Here is a 27,815-nt window from a genome sequence, read left to right on the forward strand (position 1 = left end):
TAATGGTTTAAGCAGTAATTTGCTTTTCTATTTTAAATTATTTCAATTAAAATCAGATGTAGTGCTTGCTTTGGGGAGGGCTACAACTATTGTGTTGTAGCTTCGACCTCCCCCACCCACCTAAAACTTAGTTTAGACTATCAGCTCTGACAGAGATAGTCTACACTCTTCAATCCCATCAGAACATCATATTAAATTCTTTAAAAGTTCAGGTAAAGACCTAATAAGTGACAGCAGGCACAGACACCCAAGGAGTACACACAGCACTTGAAGTCCAGTTCCTCCCCCAGTCAAGGGCATGAATTTAGTCTCTTCTCTGCAGGGAATAAACTGATGGCTGGTTAGAATCCACAACGCTGAAGATAAATATGCTTTCTCAAAACAACTTGTTAAAACATTTGAAATCATGACAAGAAAGGCAAAGATAAGATTCAACTTCTAAATGTTTACAGTTTCTCACAATTCAGACCTCCACAAGTACATCACGCTCACTGCCACAGCAGTGCACTAGAGCGCAGCTGCTGGGTCCACTAGCCTGCACCAGAACATGCCCTGCTTCTGAGGTGTGCCAGCCCAAATGGGATGCTTCTGTCCTGTCTATATTGATCTCCAGATTAGTAACAGCATTTCAAAAAACATTAAGTGTTCACAGGAAGGAAGAACAGATCTGCAGCTTCGTGTCCATTCAACCGGCATGAACCTTGCACATACTTGTACATACACGCCAGGTTCTTACAAACCAGAGAATCACATTTAGTCATCTATTTTGAAAATAGTCATACAATATTTACTCTCTAAATGTGAGGGTACTTAATAGTTTAAAACTCTAAAAACTGAAGTTCAAAATGTGACTAACAGTCACCTTGTCATGGAGAAAAATAAAATTTTCACAAAAGCAGTGTGCAGTTTTTAGAATAACTATTCAGTAGTCTGCAATTAATTCACCCATACCTTTGACTTACCAAATGCAAAAAAGATAGTGGCAGTAGCAGACAATTAAGGAACAGCAAGTCATCAGGTATGACCCCAAGTTCATCATTCGAAGCAGACATACCTAACACACTTCAATAGGCTTCTACCTGACTGGGTACAGCAGGACAGTCTCTCAGCACAGCTCTTTTGTAAACAAGCATGAAGTGGGCTACATAGCCACTTTTGCTTAAATCATCACTATTTACTTCAACCATTCAACTAGCCAAACAAAAATCAACAAATTCCATGAATGTGCTAAGAACTCCTGAGCTCAGCAAATTCGAGTAAAAACATTAATTAGATTCTTACAGTTGGGCAGGGTAAAGCTTAATTCTATGTTGCCTTTAAAAGTCTATCCTAACAAAATATCCCTGGACAGCTTAGATTTCCAGCCCACACATGCTGGTTATCAAAAGAAACAGACGTGAGAAACAATGAGGGAGAAAGTTTGCACATATTTCTTCCTTAAGAGTCCTAAAACCAGTTGTCTTGAAAACACAAATTTAGCCACCCAGCACCAGTGCAGAGACAGTCACAAGCACCAGGGGTTAACAGCAAAGGGGTCAGATGTCTTTCAGGGAACTGCTTACAAGTGGTGGTTGATTTTTTTCGTTCTAAGATGCAATTTGAACTTCTTAACCAACAGTAATGCAGCTACAAACATCTTTCAGACTATCAAAATAATCAAGCAGCTACTTGCTGCTCCCCAACTCCAAGATTAACTTTGTCACATTCTGGCTCCTGATTTACCAACCAGTAGTCAACAGGTATAAAGATGCGATCTGAATAGCAGAAAAATCCAACAGTACACCTACCTTCTATTAATAAAAATTAGAGGCAAATCTTTTGTGAAAACACATCTATACCAACTCTGATGATTTTATGAACTGGTTGCCACTTTTAACAGTTTTAAATATACTGATTAGGGGATAGGAGAGAGAGAAAAATACACAAAGGTCCTACAAATAGCTCTCAGAACAGACATGCAGTCATCTGATCCTTGGGCAGTGATCTCTGTCACCACAGTTCAGCCTTGGACACACTCCTATCACTAAGGCAGTGCATAGTGTCATTGCATCTTCTGGACAAGATCACTGACACACAGTTCTGAGACACCCATCACACAACTCAGACTGGATTTGGATGATCTGTTTGTACAACCCAGAACCAAGGCATAGAGAAGTACCTCACTTGCAGGGTGAGGAACATGGAGGTTAGAAAGTTTTGGAGAAATGTGGCACTGATTTTGACACTGAATATAACACATGCAAAAATAACCCCCCACCTTCTGAGTGCAGACAGTTCCGAGCTTAACACTTTACCAGATTAAATAGTAAAGCTAAGGGAAAAGACTACAGAAAAGTGAGCTATAGCGAATGGTTCCACATACATACCAAAGCAGCCTTTCTGCAACTGCACAGGCTGCCAAATACTGCCTCTCCACTCAGGATGATCAGTTCTTCCAGACAGCAATCTCTGAACGCTCAGCACATGCTTCCAAAGAATAAGATACTGTTTTGCAGGAAGATGACAGGCATTTGAGTTGTCAAACATATGCCTTCACCCCATCTGCATCCAATCAATGGCTTGTCTTCTTTTTGAGACCATAACATGCTGATTATGTCACAGGTTTTTTTGTTCGTTTTTAAGGCTTCTTAATTCTTCCTTACTGGGGCCCACAAATAATAGCTCTTTCAAGACCACATGTAGGGAAATAACCACAGGTAACATCCTACACAGGTTTAGAAGCTCTGATTAAAGACCTCCCTGTAGGAACTGGAGGCTCCATGTGTTGTACACAAAGGTATACATAGGGCATAAACAAAACAATACTAGAAATGCACAAAGAGCATATTTTATGGAGACATGACAGAAAACCTGTGAGACTGAGCAACTTAAAGTGTGTGTCATGACATGGAAAAACAGTAAAAGAAGGGGGATATGAAGGAGCAAGATTTTTTTAAAAATATGATTTTCAGTATCTATCATTGTATCATCTATTCTAGACACTATAGGACAAGCAAGTTTAAGAGTAGAAGACAAGGCAACACAAGCACTCAAAGGAGGTATCAAAACAGCCTTCCCAGAATAGCACGCAGTTATCTAAACCTGCTTTTTCAGAGAGGTCACAAAAAACCCTAAAGGTGAATGCAGAATCCAAGTTTGTACCATTTCAACCCTGCTGGTGGTGTTCAGAACACTGACTTCTCTTAAGCTGAACAGTAGTTCAACTACAACAGAAAATGAGTTTTTCCTTAAATTTCAGAGTATATCTTTGCAAGTCCAGGTATTCCTCACACTTTTGATAGTTTACATTTTCTTAGAAGTACTATGGAGAACTACTGGCACAGAGAGAAAGATTTTTATTTTTTGAAGAATGGAGTTCAGTATTGCTCTGCACAAGCAGGTGAGCACCACTTAGAGGACTGTTGCAAACAACAGACTGCAATACATAGGAGATGCTGCAAAGAATTATTTCCCCTGTCTGTGGGCAACTGTGCAAAGGAAAGTCTAAATCCCCCCAAAAGCCATCACACCATGAACTAGGAATGACTATTTTGCTAAATCACTTCCAACTGGACAGCCTTGACTGTCCTGCAGAATATGGTGGGATTTGCTCACCCAGTTAAAGAAAAGACAAATCTTACAGATATTGCCACATGTCATGCACCTAAGTGTGCCAAAAACTGCATAACCCACTGGAGTCAGTGCCTCTTCACAAATCTGAAGAGTTTGCTTTCTATTCTAGCCTGTTGAATCAAACCAGGTGTACTACATTTCCCTCAAAGCATAGTTTTATTTTTAATTACCATGACTACAGTGATATGAAGAGCAGAGAACTAAGTTTAAGCCCAGCCATTCTATTCAGTGCAAGATCAGATTTCTCCAACTATCAAGGATGGATTCAGCTATGCTCCTGATGAACTTAAGTCATAGTCTAGTCAGTTTACACCAACACTAAGCACTTCTGGAAACTTCTACCAGAGCTATTTTACCATTTCAGTGTCCCACATATTACTATGCTGCACTAAAGCCCAGAGTTCTCACCAAGTTAATCCCCTGTAGTACTAAGAAGTTTGCAGAACAGACTGTTCCTGACTGATTTTATATCCAATACTTTTAACAATGGAAAAATACAGTATTTAAGCTGGTCCTGTGGGTAGAGCACAAGACTTTGCTGGATATTATGAAAGGGGAGATATCACAGTTGTTTTGAGTGTCTTGTTTCCAAACACAGTACAGCACCATGTAGTCCTTAGAGGCCCTTGTCTTCTGTACATACATGCATCTGGGTACCAGCAAAACTCAAATATTAAATTCAAAAGACAAAAATAACTGTGTCAATGAAAGCAATCAGTATCCTCAAGTTCTCTCCTCCTAGGACAAGTTTTGAGATTCTAGAACTACTCAATATTCAGACAAAGAAATTCAGAATAGTAAGCAATGATCAAGATGAGGACAGTTACTTATTCCCTCATAACATTCTCAAAACCATTAGAGCAACACAGAAAGGAAAAATATTTCCTTGTACTTGCAAATTGGTGAACGAGAAATTAAAGATCTCTTCTATGCACTCAGAAGCCTTTACAAACCAGTTGTAAAGTTGCAGAAAGGCACCAGACCCTTGGCCTCCACTCAGCCTGATAAACCAGCAGGGCATTCCGTAAGAAACATTCAGTCACCCCTGGCAGGCAACAAACTTTTCCAGGCACTCTGGAAAGGGGTATTGGGTGCCACAAGCAAGAAGCAGTAAGAAATAAGACTACGACAAGAGTTTATTTATAGCAGAATGCCTCAAGAGAAAACATCTGCATTGCTGATGTCTACTGGAGAATCAGAGTGTCTGACAAATTTTAGTTTGGGGGAAGCTTCAATTGAACAGGACCCTTAGCTCCAGTTAGCCTACACACTTCATCATAACAAGAAACGGTTCTTAGATACAAAAGTATATGCACAAATGAATGGTTTTGTACAGCCTGTCAGAAACAACATATTACATATGTGACATAAGCCATCTTGAAAGAGCTCAAACATTTTGCTGACAGCTAAGTTAAAGTCAATTTACAACTGCATTGGCAAATTGAAGGGACTTGTGTAAGGCCAGAGTCAATATACCATGTCCCAAGTGTAAAAAAAGAAAACCATCACTAAACAACACCTTCACCACCCACCACCCCACAAAAAACCCCCACTGAACTACACATTTTGTTTTAAGAAAGTGGTGATAACATTTACGCTTCCAAAATTTTTACAAGTCAGAAGGCTAAAACCAAGTCACATCAACAGTTAGACCTGGTTTTCACAAGCAGGATCTTGCTGTAGTTCCTCTTGAGTTCAAATGTGAATCCTCAGAGCATCTTTGAATAGGAAGTGAAGAACATTATACTCAATAGAAAAGGCAGGGGGAATTTCATTAAGAAAGTAATTGTTCAAGTTGGAAGTTGACCAAAATATAGGGGTTAACACAGTAACTCTTATGGAAAGAAAAATATACCAGTACTATGAATTTCTCATGGAACAGAAAGTATTCCAAACCACAGTTTTATCTTACCTCTAAAATAGCATACGTTCCAGCAGCATAGTGCTTTCTAATGTGCAGTATCTATGGAATGTTTATTTTCCAATTTGGGAACTGCAGCACTAAACATAGCATTGCTGGCTGTTCCTGCTCAGAAATTGAAAAGACTGGTAGCAATTTGGACAAGGTAGTGCAGCATGGTGAAGAAACTGATACCGATACCATTTTGAACTGTTTGAGACAGTTATCACATCATTACTCAAGACAAAAATTTCACTTGCATTTTTGAAATACACCAAGTGAAATATTAAGATTTTGATTACCCAAATACTAGGCTCACAATGCAAAAAGGCAGATGAACTTTAGAAATAACAGATACTGTAAACAGTACTTGGAAGAGAAACTTGGTTTTTAATCAGGATATACACTATTTTTCCTAGAAAATTGTTTCTAAAGAGAGAAAGCCAGTTGCTTTTAGCTGTATTCATGCCACCACCACCCCAACTTTTTCCAAATACATGCTGGGAAATGAATTTGCTAGTAAGAATGATTACAGAAATAGGGGTTCAAGTCAATGTATAATAGTATATTGCATGAACAAATTTTATCCATAACCACAGTTATGGGTATGAGAAGTCACTCAATTGTCATGAATTATAAAAACAAACCCAACACTAAAACCAGATACCTGATCTGAACTGAATCATACAAGTTCCAAAAACGCAGTACAAAGTCACTCTACAAACTATTTCTCATTAATAACTTTAAAAGAGCAAACATTTTGCCAAATTGTGAATAACAATGGAGACTGGAATAGTGGTTCAATTTAAGAGATTTGTCTGTATTATTTCCTCATCTCAAATACACAACAAGAACAGGATAACAACTCCAAGTATAGTAATGTTAACAATAACAGTGTGAAGGTAAGCAAATTAAATGTTTGGCCATATAGCAGGAATCATTTAAGATCAGGCTGTCAGGAAATTGAATAGTTAATCAAGGGAAAAAGTGAAACATGCTTCACCTGTGTAATCTAAAAACCAAACTGTACAAGTCAAAACAGTATCTTTAAGTACTTTTTTTACTGTAAAAAAAATAACCTTAGAAAGTGAATAAGTGATTCACAGATGCTTATGACTTGATAAGCATGTATGTCCTTACAAGAGGAATACACTGAGTGTGGGATGTTTACCTGGTTTATGCATCTAACCGCTATCGCAACATTTTGGAGAAATATTAACGCACCTAGGATCAGAGTCAAGTCTTTGCTTTTTGGCTTCTCAGTTGACCAGACAAATGACTGGAAGTAACAGTAATTTTTTTCCCCTTTGAACACTAGCTACATGTTTGAATGATTTAAATCTAGAGGGAGGCTTGGGAACTGTCATAGCTCAGGACACTGATAACCAAAATCAAATAGAACTCAGAACATTCAGTAGAAACTCACTCTGTCACCCAAAGGACAAGACAATTACCAAAATTTGTAAGACCAGCCTTCTGTATTGGCTTTCCAACACAGATCCGGTGATATTTTTCAAGCTCACTTAGCTCTTGCAAAGCAGCGAATAAGCTTTTAAGACAAGTAATTATTAGAAAATGTCCCAAGACCACTTTATACTTACCTGCATACAGACTGGGCAGTTTAGGCAATGATTTATAATCATCTGAGTGTTCTTTATTCAAAAGTGCAGAGAGCACCACATCATGCTACAACCCCAAACCTTACTCCTACTTCAATTATCTACAACCATTAAAGCTGCCAGAATAGTTCTTCCCTCATGGTTTTCAAAGTCATGAGATGAATATTGCTGTCATGAGTTGTCAGAAATAGAACATGAGAATGAGCATTGATAATTTAGTAGGTGACAGATGAGAGAAAACATAAGATGTACATACAGGAAGATGTAGCACATCTGCAATTTTCTTTGGGACCAATTAATGTTAGAATTTGTTTGCATGCTCTTAATCAGAATTGTATTGCAATTTTCTGTCACAGGAAGGGGGATCTCATCTAATGAAAGCCAACAAGACACTTTTTTGATCTAATAAATAAATACATTCTGAACTACAGCACAGAATAATCACTTTGTCAGATCCTAACACCAGCAACAATGTAAGACTTAGGAGCATAAATATTTAAGAGGTATTCCAGATGTTCATTTTGTGAGCTATATTATTAATGTCTCCTCCAAATGATGATGGAAGACCAAAAGTATGCAAGCTATGGCCGTACAAGTCAGAGTGCTGAGACAACTTTTGTCTCCTCATCTCTCTTCTCATTCCTTAGCTGACGAAGTGACACTAAATTAACAACAGGTACTCTTCACAGGCTGGGTTTTTCCTTCCTTCCTAGCTCTTTCTGCTTTCAGTTCATTAAATCCCTTCCCTTTCAACACCCAAGCAGATACACTCTAGTCAAAGGGGATGTTCATTTCAGAACATTTATTGTCTCTTCTCACATTGATGTTTGTGGGCTCATGTCCTCACCCTACCCACGCTGCACGCTATTTGAAATAGCAATCCAAGTGGGAAAACATGGGGTTTTGTTGCTGTTGAAGGGTTTGTTTATAAAAACATGCATTTTCTGACCTTGTTTCCTCAGTTCCCAACCATTACTGCTACAGCTCCACTATTGCTCAAGGTACTAAAAGGAGCAGTTTCTGCCACTACTACCTAACAAAGTTAGCTGGTGAGGTTGGGCAGAAGTCTTGCAGTCAACACTCAGATACTCAACAACTGCACACCTTTCATACCTAAAAGCTAGCAAAATCACCTGCAGAAAAGTTATATTCAACAAAAAACATTGTTCCCAAAGCCAAAGTCAAAGAAGTACTTTTGAAACACCACATATTTCTATTACAAATATTCCAATTCAAGGCAAGCTCTTCAGCAGTGAATTAAATACACTGCTGTAACATACAAGTTGGGTACTTCTCTGCTACTTTCACAGTCAAAGCCAAACACATCCATCTCCTGTAGAAACTGGCTTTCTAAGAGGTATGAACACTAGATGAATGATAAAACTCCATTTTGTTACTAAAAAAAATAATCTCACTTCTACCTAAGCCTCAACATTTTGCTGCTCTCACAAAACATCAATTAAAACAGGTCTTTTAAAGGAACATTTGAAAACCAGAGACAGCTCAGATAAGCTCAGATCTCACAAATGAAGTCATGAGTTCAACTGCCTTCCAAACATTTACTTCCCCTGAAAAGTAAGTTTTGCTTCCTCTTGACAGACAGACATCCCAGTCAGTGTGAGGGAAGATAATAAGATCTGTCAGTCTCTGGAAGAACTTTTAACAAACATGTCTTGTTCTTAAAGAATTGTTTGGTTTGATTTTGCAAGCTTCACCAAGTCTCCTGAGAGGTATATTTTCCCCCACTGTGCCAGTGGCCTGTCAGAGACACTGTAACAGTGGAAGACTTAACCCCACCAGAAGATACCATCTCTCCCTCTTAATGCAAAATGGGGCCCGGCTTACTACAATTTCATTTTAAGAGATTACCCTTGAGAATCAAGTTCAGCTACAGTTTATGCCTAAAGCCCAGCACACGAATATAGAGTATATCTTAAATAAATTAAAAAAAAAAAAAAAAATCTTTGAATGGCAAACGCAGCTGAAACTCCTGAGAGAAAATGAAAATGTTTTAGTAAATTTATGAAATATTAAGTCCCATGACTTCATGCTATGTTGAGAATAGTAACGTAACTCCTCCTGGATTGGTTAAACTTAGTGGCATGATGCTTATAGACCCAGATCCCCTTCCCAATTAACATTTTTGTTTGAAGACTAACTATTTAATTTGAAATTTCCTCTTGCTATGCTAATTACATTTTAAAACTTTTTCCTGTGAAGTTTAACTGCACCGTCTAACACACAAAATACCATTAAGAACAACCCAGAGTAGAAAAAAGTAAGTTTTTCTTTCTTCAGTAACAAGCACCTGGCAAGTAAATGGAAGGTTCCTGCAAAGTCTTAAAGGCTATTAAAAGGCATTCCTCTTTTTCCCTGGGGATTTAAAACTCAGTTATTTTTGTTCCTCTTTTAAGCTTATTAAATTACATCATTCCCCCCCCCTCCTTTGAATTACACTTTACAGTATTTTTTCTGCACTGTTCCTCAATTACTAATTCACTTATAATTAAAACTGCTGTTGGCTGGGTCATGAAGTATCAGGAGGGGAAGTGTCCAGTATTACACATATTTTTGCAAAACAGCACCATCCATTATCTTCAGTTAGTTATGTATATTAATGTAGCATAATCTTATTAATTTGCAATTTATTATTTGTTTCAGCTACACAGGTCTTTGCCTATCTTGTCAAATATTTGAGAAATAAACTAACAAACTGCCTTGGAAGGATTTCTACTAAAGCATTGTGATGTAGTATGAAAGTAAGAGCTTTCCATCTGCTCAATATTTGTTACCTTCCCCACAAACACAACAGCATAAGTGTACAAAATAGAGCACTTGGTGCTCTCTAAACCCAAAATAACTCTTCACAAAGAAGAGAGTGCTGCCCTTCTTACTGGCCCTACATCTGGGGCTGTTGCATTCAAGAGAAGACTGCTGCAACTGTGTGAGTCTGGTAAAACGCTCTTCTTCACTCTCACAGAACAGCTGCCAAAGTCAGACCCCTCCTCCAACACCTCATGCCCTCTCCCTCCACCCCCCAAAATAACATCAGAAGTAGCAAAAAATTGCTATTAAATAAACAATTCAGAAAAGTCACTGCAGTTGACAACCATTTAGAACACGACTTGAGTGAAAAGCAACAAGTTCTGGCTGGAAAAAGCAACACATTTGTCACCAGTCACAGAATCCTAGATTCACCCAGGTTGGCAGGTTGGAAGAGACTGCGGGAAATCGGTTATTACAGTGTCCCTGGTTAAAGCAGGGTTGGCTAGAGCAGATTGTCCAGCACCATGCTGTCAGTTGGGTTTTCCATGTCTCTAAGAGCGGAGATTCTATAACCTCTCTGGAAAACCCATTCCAGTGTTGGACCATCCCTCACAATAAAACAGTGCAGGGGTTTGTGTTCAAACACTCATGTGCTTAAATTCATCAGCTGCATCTTGTCCTGCCACTGAGCACTAGGGAAGGGCCTAGCTCCCTCATATTCATTCACTCTATTACATATTTATACAAATTGCTAAGAACCCCCCTGAGACTTCTCATCTCTATGCTGAACCCTCCTAGTTCTCCTTGTTATGAAAGACGAAATTCCCTTAATCTTCTTTGTGGCCCTACACAGGACTCTTTCCATTAAACCTGTTTGTATCTTGTATCGAGGATCCCAGAACTGGACACAGTACCCCACATGTGATCTCACTAGTGCTGACTAGAGAAGACTTGCCTCCCTCAACCTGCTGACAATGCTCTTTGCATTGCAGCCCAGGATACTGTTGGCTTTTTTTCCCCCATCCCTGCAACTACAATGCATTGCTGTCTTACGTCAGCTTGTCTACCACGACTGCAGGATCCTTCTGGACAAAGCTGCTTTCTAGCCCAACAACCCCAGCATTTCCTGGTGCATGGGGCTGTTAACTCCCCAGGCACAGAACTTCATATTTCCCCTTCTTGAGGTTCATGAGATTTTGGCCTGTTCAATTCTTCAGAACAGCAGCACAACCATCTGGTGTATAAGACACTACTCCCAGCTTTGCATTGTCTGTAAAATTGCTGAGGGCATAGGTCATCTGATAATCAGGTCATTAATGAAGACATTGCACAGCACTAGCACCAGTACTGTACCCTGTAGTACACCAGGCCAAGAGTCCCAACATTTGGAAGAAACTAGAGATGGATAAAGCCAACGGGTCCATCTACTGCAGGTACATGAAGTGCAGTTGCTTTTGCCATGCAGTATTTGTATGCTCATGTGCACATATATAAAGATAAGAAAGACTGCAAAACAGTAGGTACAAGGTGTCCATATAGTCACTCCCCACAAAGCAGGTCTTGCTTCTAGAATGCAAATAAAACTACCTGTCCACCTAAACCAAAAAGGCCTTCTAAGTTACAGTTCTCCCCAAATACCAGCAATGGCACATAGATGCACACAGTCCTCAAAGCTGCATAATTTTCTAAGTCAAAAATGATGCAGTCTCCCTGCTATGCAGAAAGTAAAGCAAGCCAGCTTTTGTTTTTAATTTTCTTGGGGCTCTTATTTCCTTCCTTCTGAAGTAGTCGCGACACAGGACTCCATCTGTACGGCTAAATCCAGTGTCAAGTAGAGCAAGTGAAATTCCAACATTGAACCTAGGGCAAATTGCACTGTTACACACATTCTTGCATAGCATACAGAATTGATTAAGTCATGACAACTGAAATTCATCCAGAGACCTTCTCTAGAGCTGCACTGAACAATCACACAAACTTCTTGCTACCCAATTCCTACTGCTTACAAAAAACTACATCCATACCATTCTTCCTCACCAGTGTCTACTGTAATCAGGCCTAACATTTTCTCATGATCTTTCATCATTTTATAGAAAAGATTAAACTCATTTGGGAGTGACTGTGGCAGAGAGAATTGCATTATTACATGGCACTTAATTTTAGTGAAGGACTTGCTTCCTCCTCCATAAAACCAGGAAAGAAGCTACTAAGTTGCTTTCCAGCATACTTATGAGGCTGCTTCTAAGAGCTAGGAGAGTTCTACCTCCAGGAGGTAACATGCAGTTGATGTTCACCTTCAAGGTGTACAAGCTCTACTGATGCACTGTAGAGCATCATGTAGGACAGGGAACTGAAGTCTTAGACTCTGTTGGCCTGTCAGCCTTATGAACACTTTCAGAAATTTATATGGTATAAAAGGAATACTTCTCTACAGCCCTCCTTTACTCCTCACAGCACAGCCTCACTTCGTAATAGTTCCACAGCAGAGAAAAATTATCAATTGGCTCACCACTGCAGCCTGCCTCCTCCTGAATATCACACTATTTCCCATACTTCTACATTTTCTGTGAACACTATAGGCATGAAAGGAAAGTTAAACTACTAGGTAAAATTTCACAGGCTTTGTATCCATTTTGTTACCAGAAGTAGTCTCAGAATTTCTTACCTGCAACAAATTACAGCTTTACAGGAGAGTGCCAAGTCCAGAAAGCTCTGCCTGACTTCAAAGGAAAGGGCATACTTCAGTGTGTGGCCATCAATAATCAGAGCAATATCGTTTTCCTTGCCCAGTGAGTCCCCCAAGCTGGTACAATGTTGAGTCAGAGAGGCTCTGGTTGCCTGAAGAATAAACAGAAAGAAATGACATTTCTCCCTAATATAAGAGAAGCATATCCAAGCTACAGGAAGACATCTCTGTACTATGCAATGGAGCACAGGATACACACACCAAAACGAGCACTGACATCAGTTAGTGTTTTAACAGGACCTCATGCAGATGTATTAAATGGTGTCACAAATCAGCAAAAGCTGCATCCACTTGCCTAGGAACACATGCCTTGTTTCAGTGCAGACTCTGGCATCTCCACTACACACTCCTGCATGACACATGCCACCAGCTGGGATACATCTTTTTCAACTGTAGGGCAGGTATAACCTAATGCCTTTCATGGCTTTTGACACCATTCAAAGTGTTAATATTTATTCAAGCAGTACTCCCTATGCTAAAAATATTTTCATTGACAGCTGCTACTGGGAGAAAAAAAATTCACTGTCACCCCAAGTATTTCAACCTTCCCACTACAGTGAAATTCACACTTAAAGCATTCTGTTCCATTACCATGTAGGTTGGTTTAACCATCAGTTCCAGCTGAGTTAACCACTGCTAAATGGTTCAAGAAGTTGCTCGTGGTCTGAAGCATACATACGCTTTTTGACAGACAGGACACAGGATGGCAGAATATGAGAACCCAAGACTTCAGAAGCAGTCAAACACTGCTTTTAGGTGACAAGTGATCCCTAACTGTTGGACTATGTAATTTTTCAGTTTCTCCCTTTGTTCAAAAAAGTATCAGTAGCATATACAAAAATAACTGGTTTCCGTTTTAACAAATCCTCACCCAGTTTATCGTGTTCTCTCTACTCTTACACCAATCAAAAGAATAGAAAATGTACTCCTACTTATCTTAACTGTGCAGTTTTGAATAATTGTGCTAAACCAAGTGTCACACATGCTTCTGTTTATTGATATTCAGAGGTATTAATTTTGTGATCTGTCAGTGATACACTAAGAAAAAAAAAATTATATAACAAGAAAACAGCACTAGAACAGTTACAACTGTCAGAAATTAAAATGTGAGATTAATGTCTCATTGTGACCCGTTCATCACTTTATAGATCCAGATTTTTTCAGAGAAACGCAGAGCCACAAACCGTTGCTAAGTGCTGCATTTCCTATTTGCACCTCCAGTTTAATAGACACATGTTAAAAAAACCAAACCCTAAGGTACCTAAGCCAGTTACTCTGGACTATACACCTGCTGACCCTGAGGAACAGATTACCTCAACGAAGGCCAGCAGTGATATGGAGTCTGGATTTCTCTATGTTCAGCTGAGTTGAGGTTTAGCACATACTTGAGCAAACCACCAAAGATGTATAGAAAGCTGCATACATGAACCCTCTTATGAAAATGGCAAAACAAGTATTTAAAGTGGCATCTCTTACATAAAGACAAAAAGCTCCAGTTCCATATTGCACTATTAAAATAGTGGGGAAAAAAAGTTTACTTTCCTAAAACACTTCCTTCAGTGATCTCTCCAGCATCTACTCAGGAAGGAAAGAGATGGGAGAACAACATGAAGAGCTTCCCAGTACCATGGCTTCTTAATTTCTTGATTTAAGCTTTCACAAATTGTTCCTGTGCACTCTGAAGACCAGAAATGTCATACTAAGGTGGTGGGGTTTTTTCCCTGTAAATAAAGTGATGGGAAACTCCTGACCTGTGTGCTTGCAGGGCTGTCTCACATTTTTCCCTCACTCCTAACCATCTGTACAGCCACACTTTCCCAGACATGCCAACATCTTGGCTGAGGGGCTCAGCTGTGCCCTGCAGAGCTGGCTCTGTCCGGCACAGGACAGCACTGGGTTCTCCTCACCAAGGCCCCTGCAGCCCCCAACACTTTGCCACAGACATCCAGAACACCCAACCGGATAGGTAGTAGTACAGTGCTCAGGGAAGCCAAGTTAAATCAGTTCAGCATGTCAAACTACTGGAGACTGAGCACTACTCTGCACTCTCCAGGATGAAGAATCACAGGCAGCGGTTCTGGTTTTGAGTAGAAAACCTTTCCCACTCCCTCCCCCCCCTTTTTTTTTTTTTCCCTCTCATTACTGCACTTCAGGACAACCACATTAACCCAAGTTCTCCCACTCACAATAAAATTATGGCTGCTCAGATGTTATACATGTTGGTGCTTCTCAGCCTCACAACAGTCACAGTTCCATGAGCCACCATCAACTGCTCTGGTGTCTCAGACCGCAGCCATCAGAAGAGCCAGGTTCTGCGTATCACAACGCTGTTCTCCATCTCACTTCTGCCCCTGCTCCCATTTTGGTGGCAAAGTTATAACAATGTTGTAATAGTAATATTCAACCTGACTAGAGCTATCCTGACCATAACCATCAGCCACCAAACTTACTTCCACCTCAGTAACAGCAGTATCATCCCAAATACTTTAAACTTTGACCATTCCAATAATGTTTTACTGAAATAATCAGCAATGAAGTGTTCCTTTTCTGCCGATTTTTGTTTTAAAAATAAAGATTTCTACTACAGCATTACAGTAGTGACCTTTAAATGCCCATGTTCGTAAGATCATGGCAAAGGATTTCTTCCTTTATATTTTCAGTTCAAATAAGAATCACCTGTTTCAGAAAAATTCATTAATTTCCCAAATTAAGTAATTATTTAATTTGAAAAATGTTTTCCATGAGTGAACTTGATCTGACCTCCATCAAGACAGACAGCCACTGCAGTACACCAAGCAGAAAGATTGAATATACTGTGGTGGTTAGAGGCTATGGATTTTTGCTTGCCTTGAATCATGTTTCTCAAACAAAACTTGATAAATATGATGAATTCTGACATGTATTGCAAAACTGCTAAACATGGCAGCACTTCCAGACATCTACTGTTCTGAAGTTTGCCTAGACTGGTTTTATTTTACTAGCTTTTTAGTGTAAAAGACAAAAATAGCCACACTCAGACTAGACCACATCTGTGGCCAAAAGCAATCAGTCAGAAATGAGTGCGAGAATACAGTAAGCACATATCAGCGCTCTCAGAAGAGCCTCTGGCCCCCCACAGCTAGCAGCTCAGGGACCTCCTGATCCAGGCACAAGGTCTGTTATGAGAGTGCCCTTGATGCCCAGTTACCATCAAGGAAGGGGATCAAAAAGCTAGCAAGGGCAGAAGTCACATTCTCTAGAGTAAAGCAGGATGCAGAACAAGATGTAGGCAAGGAGGAAACCCCAAGAAACACTGGATATCAAATGCATTTTGGGTGGTGAAGTTGAGGACATGACAAGTAAAAAGAGCACTGCTGAGCAGATGAGGATCATGTAGCCAGAATGACTGAACCTTCCTGGGCTAAAGAGGTGGGAGAAGAATCAGGCAACTTTCACACAATGGGGAAAAAAAAATAAGGGAGAGGAAGTTCCTTAATTTACTTTCCTCTCGCCCCACTCATTGGTATGGTAGTCAAAACAAACTCACCCTAATTCACTAAGAAACTATATCTGAACTGAAGGTAAATTTGCAGATTGAGTATGACCAAGCGCACAATTTGGACATTTCAGACAGAGATTACATTTTTCACTTTCTTCATTACAAAAATGACCTGTTTTCCTGTTAAGCTGTGAGGTATTATATTTATGACTTCGTGGCACACTTCATCTACACAGTACCTGAGAATTTAACACAAAGTCAAAGACTACACTTAAACCACCACAGATTGGTGCCAGGACATGGGCATGTCTTGGGAAAAGAAAGCTTTTATCTAATTCAACACTACTACGGAGTGACAGCATTCACAGAAAACCCGAGGATGCTGTAAGAGACACAGTTTGGGTAATGTCATCAATAACATTTCTAACCAAAGAACCCTTACCTCTGGGATCTTGGAGTAAGTGCCAGTTCTTTTTCTTTACTTATTTGTCTCTTATTCAAACTTTTTCCTGGCTCTCAAATGCAGAATTACTCCCCATCCTTTTCCTGTATCCACCCAGAGGATTAAAAACTTCTCTATTTGAAACCAGAGACAGTGCCTACCCTTATTCTGTCTAGCTCTTCTGACACTTGAGACACAAAAGCCCTCATTTTCCCATTGCTTCTTCACCTGACCTAGAGGAAGGTGAAGGGCCAGGGCCCAACCACCCCATTCCGCAGAGACAGAGAAGAACCTGAGAGCAAGTTCAGAGGGATTACTCAATATCCTTCATCTGTTGCCCTGAAGAAGTCACATGGCAACAGAAAGATTTATAAATTTGATCTTTATCATCAAACAGGATTCTAGCTTCTCCATAGCTATGATGGCTATGGATAAGGCTCATCCAACCTACACCCCAGTCACTGATCTTACTCATCTTACAAGCTGTCATAGAAATAACAACAGGGTTAATTATACCCCAAAGAGCTATAAATCAGGGATTACGAGTCAGACACCTTATATAAACAGCATTTTGTAACACTCTCAGTATATTCTTCCATACGCATAGCTAACATACAACCTAATAGTTTATACAACAAAAAAGCACTAATTAGTACTTCTGTTTCTTCTACTTAACAAATGCTATGTTTTAAAAAAGAAAACAAACTATTGCTCCTGTAGGCCAGTATAATTAAGCAAAAGAAACAAGCCTTAAATCTCACAGGGTATATGAGACTTCCTAAATAAGCAGAGGAACAAATATTTGGAAACCATGGGGAACTATATCCTTCTGTGACCAACTCATTACTGACAACTAGAGTAGAAATCTCCACTTTGATACCTAGCTCTTACTCTGTATTTCATGTCAAGGATAATTTTCTTCGAGTCACATCAAGCAAGAATAAATGAATCCCTTGCTAAAACAACCACAACAGAGCAGAAATCAATAGCAGTCATAAGAAAGTATCTGGATAAATGACCTGTGGAATACACCTGCTGTTTTCACCTGAGCACCCATCAAGAGTAAATGGAAAGTTTATCAGGAGTTCTGAGAAAACCAGAATATTCCAGAGGAGAACATTACAAGCACTTCACTTACCCATAATAAACTTAAGTTTGCCCTCCCTCAAGATTTCCTTTACACACAGAGCATCCAGCTGCTCTGGGGAAACCTGGAGAGGTACATGCCAATCAGACCTCATCATACTGACATATAAATTTCCACCAAATATGAAAAATACAGACACAATTTTACTTAAACATCAGAAGCTCCATCAACTGAGAAGTCCATCAGTTTCATAGTCCTGATTTGGTGGAGTATTCAAATAAACATGGACACTCTGTTAGCTGGTACGAGACATGTGCACATGCTTAAACTGTCTGTTGAATGAGAGCCACATTATCAATTTAATCAGAGCTTCACAAAGACTTAAAGATCCATTCATACAAGACCACCAAGTAAATCAGAGCATCAGAGCACAAACACTGAAAGTCAACTGCAGACCTCAAACTGAGGAAGCTAAAGAAATTAAGTTTTCATTTATTTTTATTCTACTTTTGCACATTTGACATGAAGAAATTGAATCTAAAAATATCAACAATTTTAAGTCACACAAGTGCATTTAAGGGTGAATGTTACGGTGTTTATACCGACTTAAACGTAAGACAGTGGTATATTCCATAATAAACCTACCCCACCCACTTTTCCTTTTTGTTTTCCCATTGCCATTTTAACAAGTTACAACCATAGATACAAACCTTGAGCAGAGCATTTATTTGCATTACTATCTTAAAACAAATTTTCACATTTTATTTTATATGTGCATAGATTCCATCCAAAACATGGACTAACATTATTATTACACTATTATAAATATCCATAAGAGTATAATTTGTTGACAGGCAGAAAAAAAAACATCCTGAAGCAGAGTTGTGTAGTCTTTTCTTTGCACTGCACACTCAGACTCTTTAACAAACATTTTAATAGTATGTTTATATACTCTCACTTCCTAAAGCCTCAGAAAAACACTCTGCTATGCCCAACTTTGTATTTAAATAACAACACTGACAAACAAATTCTGTGATTTCCCAGACTATTATTTTATAGTTTAACAGAGCAAATACTAATAATTTTCACATACTTAGAATGAATTTGGAAGTAATGTAGTCAGAGTTAAGTTAAATCTCTGCTGACTTAACTGAAAACAAAAGTTGACTTCTTGTACTATAATAAAAACATTAGAAGCATTACTACATATGCTACATGACAAAACCTTAATGGGTTTTTTGTGTGCTTTTGGGTGTTGTTTTTTTTTTTTTGTTTTGTTTTGTTGTGGGGTTTTTTTTGTCATTGTTTAACAGCAGCACAACATAAAGCCCATTCCATCCCACAAGAGCTTGGGAAGTTTGCATGCTAGCAACAAATGTTAGTGTGTGAGGCAATTTGGTATCCAACATATAACAACAGTATCAGATATTTGCCAAGGAAAAGTCTGTAGGACTTGCAAAAACTTTGGATGCAAAAAAACTTGAGCAGGATAACAGCCATTTGCTAAATTTTTCTTACGAACAAGCTGATACCCAGAGAAGAAATGGACAATTACTTTAAGATCAGCTCCAAATTTCTTCTCTCTCCTCCCCCACTTTTCACTGGAAAGGCTTAGAAAGTGACTGAGACGACAGCAAAGGACAGAAATGAAGCCTTATTTGTGCACCAGCTACACTTGTGTTCCATTCTCACCCCTGTATCTGTGACCTCTATGACACACACACTCATTAAGCTTAAATCAGCCTTACAATTTGGCCTTCTTGGGCATCTACATTTCACGCACCCTTCTTGAATGACCTTTCCTCCATCTCAGAAGAGCTAGTGATCCTCACAGAACAAACTCCTGTGGTAAGAGATATTAAACTAGTTTACAGTTAAACCACTGTGTTAACTGCATATAGTATTTGCTGCTTTATTTATCATAAGCCTAGGAAGTACTGCTAGAGTAGCTTAAAGATTTTTTTTTTTCCCCTCAAGTTAACTTCTTCCATCTTCCTATAATTCATTTCCAAATCACTGAGTCTGAAAGACAATATAAACTACAATACAATATAAATACAACATAAACTACTAATCTGCTAATTCATTGTTCTGGAGTACACTGAAGTGCTCTACTTATTTTACCAATCCAGTAATTTCCTTTTTGTGACTTCTGATGTTTCCTTCCTACTCGTGGATAATGTCAATAGTGACATGTAACAATTTTTTACTGCATGAAATAAGTGGTATCAAGTCATAACACCAGCCATGCCCCCTGCCCCCCCGACCAGTGTTAAATGAAAAGATGCTCCAAGGAGGACTTACAAAAAGCAAGGACTTCATTGTATAACCTCATTCAAGATAACGCTTGCCAACCCTACTTCATGGAAAATTTTCCACTGTATCTTAATTGCAACTTAGAAACTTTACCACATGTTTCCTAAGTCACTTCAAACTGTCTCGTCACTGTACCTGAGGGATCTGTAAGGACATCTGGCAAAAGCAAATTTACAGGAGAATAGGGATAGTGAATATAAAGGCAAGACAAACTGATATTTAAACCAAAGCTGGTGAAACATGATACAAGTATTTAGAGCAACACCTGTTGGGCAGAAAAGTCACTGAAAATGTTTTCTACAATACATAGCACATGTACAAGTGCTAACCTTGAAACCTCTCTTGAAAAATACTACTTTCTCCACAACTCACTCTTGCCAATCTTTCAAGTTTTGCACCAAATCTGACTAGGACAAACAACCTCAACTTTGGAAAGCAGACAGACAACTTCTAAAGATATTAGTTAAAAGCAAGAGTGCAAAGTACATTGCCACAAAGCCCTGTAAAGACTGCTTGTGCATAGAACAAGACCAACTGCAGGATTTGTTGGTCAGGTTCCACTTCCCCCTCTTTCATGACTTCCTACAACTCAGCCTTCAAACAGCTGATTCTTTCGCTGCTTCTGTGTACTTTTGGAGTTAAATTGCAGAAACAAATACAAGTTAAAGTGTAGTAGTGTTTGCTAGGTGCACTGTGTCACCTGCTTACATAAAACTTAGCCCAAAGTAATAGTTTACAACCAATTAAATGGAAACTCAAAGCATCAGAAGAACTGGAATGATTTAGGTAGTACTAAGAGGATACGTATGGCCTAATACAATCAACTCTATGTAACATGGACCTCCACGTTCAACTCACAAATTTTCAGACAAGCTTTTGTATACTTTCTCAACAACAACGATGTTCTTAGGAACATCCACAAAACTACCCTGGTTTTCTTCTGCCCGTAACACTGTCACAGTGCCAAAAAACATAATTCAAACTTGACAGCAGTATGGGCGTTAGTCTGACCACCTAGCTACACCATGCAATAGAGATGCAGTATGTGTTGCACAGAGTAGACTATACTCCTGTGAAATACTTTCTTGCCTTTTTCACAACACAACACTTAACTCATGTAGTTTATGACCCACCTACTCATTTTCTGCTCCCTATCTTGTGTTCATGTGGTTGAACACCCCTGTGCAATAAAACTTGAATCTTAACTTTTTTTCTACAGTTTCTTTTGTAAGAAGCCAAGATAAAGGACTAGGAAAGGAGGAATGTGTGATCAGGTGCTCATACAAGCTCTGAGAGTCAGGAGGGACTTAGAAGTGTCTTAAGATGAGCATCTCTGAAAAAACAGCATTAATACGGAATAGTTAATATAGGAAGCATTTCTTTTCAGAAGGAGTTGTTAGGCATTGGATTGGGCTGCCCAGGGAGGTGGTGGAGTCCCCATCCCTGGAGGTGTTCAAGAGTCAGGTTGACATAGCGCTGAGGGATGTGGTGTAATTGGGAACTGTCGGTTCTAGGTTAACGGTCGGACTAGATCTTCAAGGTCCTTTCCAACCTAGATGATTCTGTGAATATTGGGACCTATGAGTTATGGTATTATGGCAGAAAAGCCAAGAAGAGACATAAAAGACTAAGGTGACTCCTAGAAGAGAAACTTATGTACCAAAATATGCAGAGAGACAAACTAGACATATCCATATGAAAACCCACCACCTGTAAGGTTCTTGTAAAACCAAAAGGAGAAATATTAGCAGTGATATTGTTTTGTTTGCTAACCCACTGAAAACAGCACTATGCAGAGATGCCTCTGAAAATAACATATTTCTAAAACTAGTTTTTAGGAGTCCATCCATTCCTTAGCTTCAGAGAAAGAACAGAATGTATGGGCACTTTCCAGTTCCAAAGCCAAGACAACCTTTGAAAACTGAGGAGTCCAAATGAATACTTAGCTACTTTGCATTTCAAAAGAAACACTACAAGCATCTCATAGTTTAGGAAATCTTGAATACTCTAAGTACATGATTCACATAAAATTCAACCTGTACACAGAAAACCATCCAGCAAATGGAGCATGGGAGAAAATCAGATCTCAGCTGACAACCTTCAATTTACTCCTTTTTAACAAAAATCAGGCTCATCAACAGCTGTTGCTCAGTATTGCTGTAGTGCTCAGCCTGTGTCACATGCTGATCTGAGTAGATATATAAAAGCACATACTACGTGAACACTGCAGTGACATTTCACACTACAACACTAACTCAATCTTTTAAGCCCCAATTACTTGACTTCACCACTTGGAAGCAGTTCTCCAAAGAAAAACTGAAACATATAACAAAGTGTCCCATACTCCCTCTAATGTAAAACAATCATGACTGACAAAACTTCAACCCAAACTAGTTAGGAGACATTTGATCCCCTATTCCTCTCACAGAAGCATCAAAATAGTTTAATACTGTGAGTTTGGTGAGAACAGGTGTATACATGTAAAATAACTGGGAAATAGTCTATTTTAAACTGTTTCTGCAGATACCACATAAAATACCTACAGTTTCAAAGTCATTCCCAAAAAGATTCCTCACAAAGCCCCTCGAAGCTTCAATTTAACTCTCAGTGATATGAGTGGATAATTAAAAAAGAAGTTACTATAGTCACCATCTGCCTTCCTACAAGGGTCTGTGAAAGTTGATTAAGCAACATCTGCATTTCTTATAAAAGTATTTAGTAAGCTCAGATACCACCTTTACACACAAACAACCCCTGCAATATGCCATCTATTAGCCAAACCTGTTTGAGTGTAAGGCCACCATGATATTTAACAAACCACAGGATATAAAATATTAGGCAAGACAAGAAGAACCTGTTCCTAAAACATGTCTATCAATTGACTGTCATTGATTCTACACAGCCGTGCTTGCTTATTTAATAGCATTAGGATTCTGCTTGATGTGCAGAATGCCATCATGCCAAGGAAAACATCATATAGAGGACCCAGAGATATTATGGCCTCGCTCAGCTCATTTTCATAGCTTTGCATCTAACTTAAACATAAAATTCCTTCACAGTAAGCCAACTAATCTAAAACCTCTATATACAAAGAGTCCTTAATCTGCATAGCAAGTCTCAGGTTGTCACACTTACAAAGCAAATCTTGCCTTCAAAAATTAAATAAACAGATCATCAGTACTTTATGTCTCCAGTGGCAACTGAAAGTCCAGATGAATTGGACCATCAAGAGCTAGAACAAGAGCTGTAGATAATTATTCAAGGATGTTTTCAGTTCTGTAACAAACTGATTATGCAGGAGTCAGATAACTCTGTAAATAGAGAAAAAAATTATACCCTGAAGGAACCTCTGTCCTGTCAGCAGAACATTTATCTCCAAGCATGCTCCACAGTTTAAAAAGAAAAATTAAATGGATTGTTTACAAGCTTTGTCTGATCAGACAAAAAAAATTTCTAAATATGTCAGTGAGATATACAAATCTCAAATACATATCCTATATAAAGCACAGCAGGTAGTTCAAAATCACAGTAAAGAACAGCACCAAATAGTTGACCACTTGAGAAGTACATGGTTAAGTGTTCAAGTCAGACTTAATGCGGAATATCAGACAGCTCCATGCTAAACTTAAGGCTCTCAGTGAAGGAAGTTGTGTCTATCAAGGAGTATGTACGAAGTTCCCTTCAATCCATAAACTGAGGGCTCAGAGAGGGCAGAGAATGGAGAATTAGGAAGAGAGGCTTCTCTCAAATTAAGAGGTAAAACTCATTTGTTCAAGACTTCACTAATCAGTCATCTCCCATCTTGCAGATAAAGTATAACGGCCATATGTATTACCAGAAGTGGTGGTCCTAGGATTTTAGCATTTTGACATAAAACCTCAAATTTCCTGCAACATTACTTCTTGCTCAGATTAAAGAGACACACAATAATTATGGAAGTGGTATCTTCAAAATGCTTATCTTCACTATAAACCCTCACTAAAATACTAAATTTATTTCTTAAAAAAGTAACAGAAGTCCCTGCATTCTCAGCCCAAAGAATTGACATCCTAAGTAGTCATTGCAGTGCAACATGGCTGCCAAAAGCACTATCTCTTGAAAGCCATGAGCCTTTTGCAACCTGTGAGTTCTCAAGAGACAAAGCTTGCAGCATAAGAAACATCTGTAGAAACAAATGCAGTCCAAGAGAAAATTCATCATCAAATGTTCTTCAAATGCTATGAAAAAAAATGCCATATTTATTCAGTTAGACATTTTTTATACTTCTAACTTTCACAAGAAACACTTGGGTACACTGGGAAGACTAGAGATTTCAAATAGTGTAGCTAAAATCCTGTTCTCTTCATGCTAAGAAAAGGATTAGGCTTATTACTTCATTTTCATTTACTCCAGAAACGCTCCACAGATAATGATCTCTCTCTATTGCTTTCGATACATATTAGATGTTTGACCACAGAGCAGTTTATGGTACATGTAAGATAGATTATAACTCATACTACAGAAAGGGCAATAAAGGATTGTTCTGGACAGTAGCAGATACGTGTAATTATTAAAAGCAACTGTACTCTGCCAAGAGGAAGCAGGGTGTTAGTTCTGCTAACAAGCTAGAAAGCCTCAAGTTGCTTTCTATCTTGCTATTTTGACTTTATTAAATACATTCAACAGAACAGTCTTTTTGTTTTATTTCCTTCTACTTTTGTCAAACAAGTCCCAATTGCTTTTTCTCTTTGCAGTATAACAGTCCAGCTTTTCCAGAACAGGAACAAGCTCTTGTTTAGACCAAGTGAATTATACTTCTGCTAAGTAATTTCCCCAAAGACAGAAGCCAACCTGTCAGCTCACTGGGTAAATCTTCAGATCAAGAAGATACCACAACCTTTTGCTTTAGATAATAAAGATACAGGATTCTGTGTTACAGTGTCTTAACCACATGCTTCTGTATTGTAAGTTGTTAGTACACTCAGATGCCCACAAACTGCTAAGAAGAAATTAGCCAAGAAAATCACAGAATTGTCTAGGTTGGAAAAGACCTTGAAGATCATCCAGTCCAACCATTAACCTCACACTGACAGTTCCCAACACCTCAAGGGCTGGGGACTCCACCACCTCCCTGGGCAGCCCATTCCAACGCCTAACAACCTGTTCTGTAAAGAAATGCTTCCTAATATCCAGTCTAAACCTTTGATCCCCACCTCTCTGCACCCTCCTTTCAGGGAGCTGTAGAGGGCGATGAGGTCTCCCCTCAGCCTCCTCTTCTCCAGACTAAACACCCCCAGTTCCCTCAGCCGCTCCTCGTAGACCTGTGCTCCAGACCCTGCACCAGCTCCGTTGCCCTTCTCTGGACACGCTCGAGTCATTCAATGTCCTTTTTGTAGTGAGGGGCCCAAAACTGAACACAGGAATCGAGGGGTGGCCTCACCAGTGCCGAGTACAGGGGTCAGATCCCTTCCCTGTCCCTGCTGGCCACGCTAGTGCTGACACAAGCCAGGATGCCATTGGCCTTCTTGGCCCCCTGGGCACACTGCTGGCTCCTGTTCAGCCGGCTGTCAATCAACACTCCCAGGTCCCTCTCTGACTGGCAGCTCTCCAGCCACTCCTCCCCAAGCCTGTAGCGCTGCTGGGGGTTGTTGTGGCCCAAGGGCAGCCCCCGGCATTTGGCCTTATGGAAACTCCTCCAGTTGGGCTCAGCCCATGGCTCCAGCCTGTCCAGGTCTCTCTGCAGAGCCTCCCTACCCTCGAGCAGATCAACACTCCCACCCAACTTGGTGTCATCTGCAAACTGACTGAGGGTGCACTCGATCCCCTCGTCTAGATCATCAATAAAGATGTTAAGCAGGAGTGGCCCCAAAGCTGAGCCCTAAGGGACACCACTCGTGACCGGTCGCCAACTGGATTTAACTCCATTCACCACAACTCTTTGGGCCCGGCCATCCAGCTAGTTTTTTACCCAGCAAAGCGTGTGCCCATCCAAGCCTTGAGCAGCCAGTTTCACCAGGAGAATGCTGTGGGAAATGGTGTCAAAGGCCTTACTAAAATCAAGGTAAACAACATCCACAGCCTTCCCCTCATCCAATAAGCAGGTCGTCCTGTCGTAGGAGGAGATCAGGTTCGTCAGGCGGGACCTGCCTTTCATAAACCCATGCTGACTGGGCCTGAGCATCTGGTTGTCCATTATATGACTTTTAATGGCACTCGAGATGCCCTGCTCCATGACCTTCCCTGGCAACAAGGTCAGACTGACAGGTCTATAGTTTTGTGGATCATCCTTCCTGCCTCTCTTGTAGATGGGTGTCACATTTGCCACCCTTCAGTCCAATGAGTCAAATGACACTGGTATAGGGAAATATACGTCAGCCTATAATTTAGTCTGCCACTGCCCCCACCCCCCCGGTTTTTCCTCATTATACACACGTAGGGGACTTTAAAGACCCAGATCTCCAGAGATGCTGACTTTCATATGTGTGTACAAAAAAAGAAAAGCATACAAAGTAATGTGTAAGTATATTATCACTATTGTAACACCCTGGTTGATAGGTAGAAAATACAACCTTTCTGATTAAATGAGATTGGAACATGATTTTCTTATGCTGCAGTATGCTTCCAGTACAGACAAAAGCATGTTCCAAAAACAGTGTTCACTATGAAAAAAGCATTCAGTAATTTCAAATCATATTACACCTGGAGTCTGGAAAAGAATAAGTTTTGGATTTACCTTTTCATACAGGATAACATCAATCTGTAATACATCAAAATAAAGTCTGAAGGACAGAATTTTCTCCTCTACAGACCAATAAAATTAAAAAAGGGCTAGAGAAAGCCAGACCTTCAATTATTTTTAGTCTTCCACTCTCAGTTTCCTCTCTAAAATCCCCCTTAAAAAAAAAAATCACTGTTAGCATCTGTGTAGTTATTAACTCAGTTGCATGCTAGTGTAAGTAACAGAGGCCATACTGCTGTCAGAGTTCATGGCAAAAATTATTCCAGAACTTAAGAAAAAGGAAACTGCTTTGAGCATTAAGCCAAACAGAAAACTATAAACTCAAAGCTACTCAAGTTAGTCCCACACATGCAACAAGCCAACCTGTCATATTAGTCTTCCTTTCAAGTGCTTGTGTACTATCAAATCTGTTTCTCCAAGTGAAGCTGAGAAAGTTCCAGAACAGCTGATTAGTACAGGAAAGCTCTGTAATAAAACTGCCTTTTAAGAAGCATATTGCTTTTAACCCAAGTTGTTTTCTTAAAGTTCTGGTTTTGATTTAGACAATACAGGTATTGAACAGAAATATGAGAGAATTACAGTCCTTGAAATACCCTTTGAGATTTTACTTCTACCTTTAAAGCATAACAGGCATCAGAAGTTACTCACACTCCTTGGACTCTATATTTTTGCTTTTTAACCATGGCTGACTAGGCAATAAAGCAACACACAAAGGTGTTTTCAGAAGAATCCGAGACAAGCTGTACTCCCATGACCTTACCTCTTTTCCAACAGCCTCTTGGAAATGGGGAACAAGCACATTTCTTGACTGTTTGCATACAACTGGGATTGCTGTTAAGGACTCCTGAGGCTCATTTACAGTCCCAGAACATCACTTTGACTTGTTAAATAATTAGTTAAGGCTTCCTGCCCTTCAGCAGCTGCCTAAGAGTAGGTAGGGTGCAAGAGGCCAACCTGACCACTTACTTTCTGGCCTCAGTCCCATCTGTGTCCTCTCAGGACTTCTAATGAAGTGGAGACCAGCAAGCAGACAGCAGGGCAATGTTCTCCTGCCTAAGCTACCCCCTTCAAGCAACTGCAAAGATGACACTCAAGCCTGACAGTGCTTGTTGTTTAAGACAAAACAGTGCC

General features: G+C 39.6%; 1 protein-coding gene across 3 annotated transcripts in view; it reads right to left on the reverse strand.

Moving 5' to 3' along the window:
• The window catches only part of ATP8A2 (ATPase phospholipid transporting 8A2), a 311,681-nt gene that overhangs the window by 187,885 nt on the left and 95,981 nt on the right, over nucleotides 1-27,815 (reverse strand). For all 3 annotated transcript variants that reach the window (XR_003398887.1, XM_026853409.1, XM_026853419.1), the window contains exon 25: nucleotides 12,563-12,735. Coding sequence is in view for 2 of the 3 variants with exons in the window: in XM_026853409.1 (XP_026709210.1) it covers nucleotides 12,563-12,735 (173 nt within the window). In the remaining variant the exon portion in view is untranslated. The remainder of the gene's footprint in view (nucleotides 1-12,562; nucleotides 12,736-27,815) is intronic.

The sequence above is a fragment of the Athene cunicularia genome, assembly GCF_003259725.1.
Source record: "Athene cunicularia isolate RWA chromosome 1 unlocalized genomic scaffold, athCun1 chr1_part1, whole genome shotgun sequence".
NCBI classification, from domain to species: Eukaryota; Metazoa; Chordata; class Aves; order Strigiformes; family Strigidae; genus Athene; species Athene cunicularia.